A 7304-nucleotide genomic window follows, 5' to 3' on the forward strand; every position below is an offset into this window, starting at 1 on the left:
AGGGTCATTACAACAGTAATCTGATCTGGGATTTTATATTCGGCTCTCGTGAATTTTGCAAGGTCGGATCACATTCGGCGCTTGTACGCCTCGTTAGATCCGACCTGGCAAAAATCCACGACAGCTGAACACAGCATCCAAGATCAAGCTACTGTTGTAATAACCCTATTGTATCATACTGAACAAGGCAAGTGTTACAGGTTGTTCTTACAATATCAAATCCTTTGTCACATACCAGTAATATGAAAGACCAGACATATCAAATTCTAATAAGTACCATCTCTGAATTGCTCAATAAAATGGTGATTAACTTAACATTTGGTTCCTGAAAATGAAAAAGGAATTTTTGAAAAAGAAAAAATAAGAAATGCTAAATCAAACAATAGCATGCTTCGATTTTCTAACAAAATCCTATACAAAAATACACATAAAATGTAATGAAATATCAAATATTACAGTAAGGCAGCATCAGAAAACCAAAGTTTTGAATCGTAACATTGGGTGAATGACTTCAGATGACAATCTAAATTTTTCAAGTCTGTGAAAATCAGTGCCATTTGAGTTAACATGTATGTAATATAAGGTACAATTTCTGGTACATTCATTCCATATTACCTTTGAGTGATTAGCACTTTAGAAAATGAAAAAATAAAAAATAGAGAAATAAAACATTATATGAAAACAAAGAATAAATGCATTATTAGAATGCGCTTTTGTAAAGGTGTGTTTCCCTGACAATGGAATTGGTATTAATAATGAAATAAAAGATTTTTGCAGAGTATTATATAATCAGTTACTGAGTTAAACAATTTTATGTTTATGACTCTAGGTACATTTTGACTTACATCAACCAACTATTAATTTGACTGATCAAGTCAATTTCTTGTTGCAAATAAAAAAAAAATAAAAAAAAAAAAAAAAAAAAAAATCAGGTGCACAAATTCACATGCTGGACAATATTTCTACATGGTTTCATGACTCTAGGTAATTTTTTTAAAGACATATGCAACACGAGCACTTTATGTATATTTTCCACTAAGACAAAGACCATAACTCCAACCTGGCTGAGTGAAATCCCAAACAGAACACCAGGTGCACAATTTTCACATGGTATATAACAATCCCCTACTGTTTTATGACTCTAAGTTATGTATTTATATGTGGTCTAAAAAATTAGTTTTCCACAGATAAAAATATACATCTACTTTAGGTAATTTTTCTTAAAATTTTTCCATTTCCCTCTACAAATTGAAGCACAGCTAACATATTCACTTGCCTATATTATAACACATATATTACTGTATATATTAATAAAGCAACAAAAAATCTATGTATGCTAATTGAACATTGACCGGGTATAATCAGCGCAGTCATATGCATCTGGTATGGTGCGTCCTGTCCAATTCACATACGGTTTCATACAGCCAATACAACAGTCCACTTGTTCCTTGATAAGGTTCTGAAAAAGTCAGATTACAAAATGTAACAGTGTACATTTAACAGGATTTATGGGGTATTCTTTAATAATATTTTACATGTTATATGCAACAGAATTTCATGTTTTTTGTGAAGAATCCAACATACATTGTGTAAACCTTCTTGAAAAGAAAAAAATGTTCAAAAGAAAATTATAACATATACCGTAAGACAATTTATTGATAGAGACATGTATAATAAGTTAAAAAGACCATCTAGAATGTCATTTAGTAACTACTGTAATAATTCATCTGCTTTTGAAGTATTTTTTAAAACATTCTTTTTCCAGATTTATTTCAGTGGTAAATTTGCTTAATTATCATCTCTTTTTCCATTAAAAGGTAAATGACTTATTCAAAAACAAGAGGGTCATGATGACCCTGGATCGCTCACCTGAGTAATATGAGGTACATGTCACTAATCACTTGGGGTCATCAGGTAATTATAACTTAACATTCTGGGAAATATGATTTGATAATTTCTGAAGTATTTTTCCTATAAAACTGATATAACAAGTGACCCCCAGGGTGGGGCCTCTTTTCACTCCAGGAGTACAATTTGAACAGTTTTGTTAGAGATCCACTAGACAATGCTACATTCCTTTCTTTCAAATTCAATTCTTTAAACAATTTTGAAAGGGGGCCACACAAGGATCATTCCTGTGAATACTGCCCGGTGGTTTTGAAGAAGAAGACTTTTTTTAGAAAATGTTGATGGACACACAACTGACAACACACGACGAACACTGAGCAGTCACCATGAGCCTTTGGCTTTGATGTAATAAATGGTTTTTCTGCAGAAGTCAGAGCTCGGAAAACTTGATCCACTTCCAAGCTCGACTGGACGTTCTCTGTCTCTCGGCTAATCATAAATGCCATGTACTCCTGAAGCGACACATGCCTGTCCCTGCATAATACAAATATATGTTAACACATACTGCAAGGATAGGGTACAGGCATTAAGATCATGAATGCTACTGTTGACAAACATTTCTTTAACTATTCAGTGAAGAGATACTACAACATCTTGCACTTTTTCATGCACAGAAAATGCACACCTATAAATCTGTATCATCAACTTATTTTCATTTAAATTTCATAAATTTATAAATTAAAAAGCCTAGGTTACTTTCAGTAGAAATTTACATTAAAATCACTAAAATTCTAGACATATAGATCTATTTCATTGTGAAAAGACACACAGTGTAAGAACTAATGGTTACTGGATGTGAAACTCAAATTCAGGCAAACCTTTATTAACACTGTTAATAAACATTAAAAGAAAGTCGACATTTTTTGTTTGGTGAGGAAGGTATATCACACAGACATAATTTACATTTTAAGTTGACTTTCAAGCTTCTAAATGGTGGAAGAAGTCCCCAGGACTGGGCAGGTGTACAGGTACACAACTGGTTAGAACCATCAACTCTTTGTAAGCCTGCTAGTACTTCATCACATGAAAGAATTCTGCCATGTCATTAACTTTAAATAAATGTGGTATCTTACCTGTTTGGATCAACCATGTCCAAGACTGCTAGGAACCCTGGTTCCACCTGTCCGCCCTCTACCACTTGAAGATCATAGCCGAGGGCTCTGAGACAAAACTTCAATTCACGGTGATCTAATTTACCAGACTGGTCCTTGTCAAAATGTCTGCAAGTAAAAATGGTTTATTTTATTTTATTGCACATGATTTATAAAATATGAACACTACAGAGTAACACGAAATTTTACATATATCATATTTTTTTTATATAAACTTTTATCGCAATATCTACTGTTAATAAAGGTAATTTTTAGACAAGAAGGTCATGATGAGCCTATATCGCTCACCTGTTAAACTTGGTCTTGGAATCATCAAGATAAACATTCTGACCAACTTTCATGAAGATAGGGTCATAAATGTGTCCTCTACAGTGTTAACAAGCTTTTCCTCTGATTTGACTGGGTGACCTAGTTTTTGACCCCATATGACCTTGTTTCATATTTGGCCTAGGAATCATCAAGATAAACATTCTGACCAAGTTTCACGAAGATAAGTTCATAAATATGGCCTCTAGGGTGTTAACAAGCTTTTCCTATGATTTGACCTGGTGACCTAGTTTTTGACCCCATATGACCTAGTTTCGAACTTTGCCATAAACATTCTGTGCAAGTTTGTATCAAATCAAAGCATAAACGAAACCTCTAAAAGGCTTTATGTGTGTTTGTTTAACATCATGGTACAAGTATTGATAGGTTTCTTCAATGTTAGCCGTCAAACACATTCTTTAACCTAGGGCAGTAGTAAGACAGTACAAGTCTGATATACGCCAAAAATCAAGGCTCTAGCTATTATTGATTCAGAGAAGAAGATTTTCAAAGTTTCTTATATAAAAGCCTATAGTAAGTACATGTCACATACAGGGGTGTGGCCATTTTTGACCTTAGGGCAATAATTTGGTTAATTATGGTAGAGAGTTAAACCCTTATATCCCATGCCAAATATCAAAGCTCAAGAGAAAAAGATTTTTTAAGTGTGGTAGCTGAAAACCTATTTTTAACCAAAAAGACTCATATGTTCAATAAACCGGAACCATTTAAACAACTTTGAAAGAGGGGTACCCAGAGATTGTTTGTGTAAAGTTTCATCAAAATCCATCAGTGGTTTTGGAGGAGATATTGTTTAAAGAAATTGTTGATGAAAAGTGACCACGCCCTCTGGCGGCCATGTTTTTTAACAAATCCGAATAATTTGAATAATATTGGTAGAAGGTCACACAAGGACCATTTGTGCAAAATTATTTTAAAATCGGGCTAAGATTTTTTAAAATTTCCACTGTATACATATAGGGAAAAGTGACCAAACCCTACAGATGAATGTTTTGTTTCATTTCTTCCAATTTTACAGATTCATTGTTAAGCACGATCCAATAGAAATTGTTTTACATAGTTTCATCAAGAGATTTTTAGTTATAAGAAAGGTATAGACAGTTTACTAAGGTCACCCCCTGTCAATTCACAGGCCCAGATTCAGACCCCGTTGTCATTTTATTGCAATTTTTCGAGAAAATTTAAGTTATCGGAATAGGATTTTGTTTGGAAGCTGAAATATGATTCATTCCGTAAGAAATGAAAATAAGGTCTATAAATTTTGATCAACTTTCTGACATTACGGAGATAAAAATGAGCCCTTCTGGTCCAAAAACTCAGATGAAAATGGGCACACCTGTCAAACAAACAGGCCAAATTTTTTTAAATATTCAAATTTCACGCTTATTTTTGTACGAAAATGTCTTTCTACATCATCTGCAACAGATTTGCGACCATTAACATTACATGTAATGGCTTTTGACAAAAATCACGCTTTAGGTCTTATATAGGTTAGAGAACACCAGTTGTTTTCCCATAGGCTTCCATTATGATATTATGGCATGTACGACCTTCCATATATCGAAACAGTATATCCAATTACATTTTTTTCAAGAACTATCTTAGTTCCACCAAAATATCGGATTTGAAATATATGAATTGTGATACTTTATTTAAGTAATTTTCATGTTTATGAGATGACACCCTGTTTAAATTGTTGTCATGGTGGGAGAAATTCATCTGATGAAACTTTTTTTCCAGTACACATAAAAAGTAGCAAATTTTGTCAAAATGTATAATGAAATACTGTAAATGCAGTAAAAACATTCCATTTTGAAAAAAAAATCACTTCTTGCATACATGACTGACCAATCAGAACACACAGACACTACCTTATTCCAAGGTATACACTTACCTCATTCCCAGTAAGTTCCCTGTACTTTTTTGAATTGGTGGTCTCTGACCATTTAAAGTTTGACTAAAATCTGTTTGGTAATAACAGAGATAGAGTGAAAGTGCATAAAAATTTTAAATTGAAATTTTATGTAAAAGGGGAGATAACTCATAAAATAAAGGTGTCAGAGTTATGGTCATTGTGTCAAATTATGTAGGTGATGATGCTTAACAATAAATTCTAAGTAAAATAACAAAGAGAATAAATCATGAAATATTAGTGCAAAAGTTAATGTCCTTCTGTTCTATAATATGGGTAATGATGAGGAATAACTATCTATTTTAAGTTTGAAGGAAATCCATGAAGTAATAACAGAGATAAAGTGAAAGAGCATCAAAACTAACCAAGGTGTGGAGCAAAGACAGATGCTAGGACAAGTAGGATAGCTCTCCATATACTTTACATAGTCAAGTTTAAAAATTATTCAAGAACTATAGAACTGTGATGTGATTCAGAAATTAAATGTTCAAGTGAACTTTTTCAAAAAGTTAACAAAGTCAAAATAACCAATGGCATTTTAGTAGTTTTTTGATTATTGGTAAATGATTTTAAACACAAATGATCTGTTTACTTACTACATGTTTTCTATCATTGACATGCAATCCAAAACTCCACTATAGTTCCCTCATTACAGCATACAGAATGAAGACTTTCTGAAGTCCATGTTTTGTAGCCATTCTGTCTTATTGTTACTTCACACTACAAAAGTAGACACATTTTTTCTAACTATTCAGAAAATATATAGAAACGCCAGATGCAAATGTAAGAAGTTAATGAACAATTTAATGATAACCATCTGACATTTATGACCTGTATCTTTGAATTTGTGTCAGATCTTATTTTTGCAAATTTGTTCACCACAGAAGAAAAAAGTGATAGGCTAACAGAGCTTCAGACACAATCTTACAGAGGTCTAATCATTTAACAACAGAAACTGTAAATACCGGTACTAGTAGATGGTATGAACAATTTGTTTGACTGTTTACTTTAAACTGCAGATGTAGTTCATACTGAAACAGAAACTTAAAATTGTAATTTGTTCCTGAAATTAATATTTAATTGAACATTTCTGTAAATGAACTGTCATTGGACAGCAACACTCAACTACTCAAAATCCTTGTCACTAAATATATTAGTTAAACTAGAAAATGCTTTTGTAAAAAAGCGCATGTCTCTCCCAATGCAAAGTCCTATAGGCAAGAAGTCAACAGGGGTCAGGAGCGTAAGTCAAAGAGACACTGATGGTTGGTGCAATAGGGATCATCTACTTGGCATGTCCAGCCATCCTGCTAAGTTTCAACACTCTTGGCCTAGTGGTTCTCAAGTCACTGTTCAGGCTCCTGTGACCTTGACCTTTGATCAAGTGGCCCCAAAATCATTAGGGGTCATCTACTCTGCATGTCCAATCATCCTATTAAGTTTCAACATTCTAGGTCAAGTGGTTCTCAAGTTATTTTCCGGAAATGATTTTACATGACCAGGCCCCTGTGACCTTGACTTTTAACAGAGTGACCCCAAAATTGATAGGGGTCATCTACTCTGCATGTTCAATCATCCTATGAAGTTTCAACATTCTGGATCAAGAGGTTCTCAAGTTATTGATCGGAAATGGTTATCAATGTTCAGGCCCCTGTGACCTTGACATAGTAAACACCAAGTCAACACCAAGTCAACAAGAGCTGTCCGTAAGACAGCCAAGCTCGACTATTCGAAATATTGTCACAGAAGCAGGAAATTATTACCCAAAATGTTAAATATCAAAAGAGTTTTAAGTTCGAAACGGGACATAATTTGACCAAAATGCATATCAGAGTTATGGGACTTGATGTTATCAACTAGTTTAATAACCCCGAAGAAACATGTTAAGTTTCAATTCCATATCTGCATTAGTTTTGGAGATAGTAACTTGCATGTAAAACTTTAACCAGAATTTTCTAAGTCCAAAAGGGGGCATAATTTGCTCAAAATACATGTTAAGAGTTATGGAACTTGACCCAGTGAGGTTGGTAACTGACCTAGAAAAA

General features: G+C 33.5%; 1 protein-coding gene across 1 annotated transcript; it reads right to left on the reverse strand.

Annotated features, from left to right (window-relative positions):
* Positions 1 to 900: 900 nt before the first annotated feature.
* On the reverse strand, positions 901 to 5246 carry LOC123534985 (spectrin alpha chain-like). The gene is made up of 3 exons (XM_053520651.1): positions 5242 to 5246; positions 2982 to 3128; positions 901 to 2382 (listed from the first exon to the last, which is right to left on the reverse strand). The coding sequence occupies exons 1-3, from the start codon at positions 5244 to 5246 to the stop codon at positions 2130 to 2132; spliced, it is 405 nt and encodes a 134-aa protein (XP_053376626.1). The 3' UTR covers positions 901 to 2129.
* Positions 5247 to 7304: the final 2058 nt, after the last annotated feature.

The sequence above is a fragment of the Mercenaria mercenaria genome, chromosome 12, assembly GCF_021730395.1.
Source record: "Mercenaria mercenaria strain notata chromosome 12, MADL_Memer_1, whole genome shotgun sequence".
In the NCBI taxonomy this organism is placed as follows: Eukaryota; Metazoa; Mollusca; class Bivalvia; order Venerida; family Veneridae; genus Mercenaria; species Mercenaria mercenaria.

Excerpts from the sequence above, each read along its gene's own strand:
- LOC123534985 (XM_053520651.1), bottom strand. Across the intron at positions 2,383-2,981 it reads GACATGGTTGATCCAAACAG|GGACAGGCATGTGTCGCTTC; the intron begins GTAAGATACCAC and ends TGTATTATGCAG.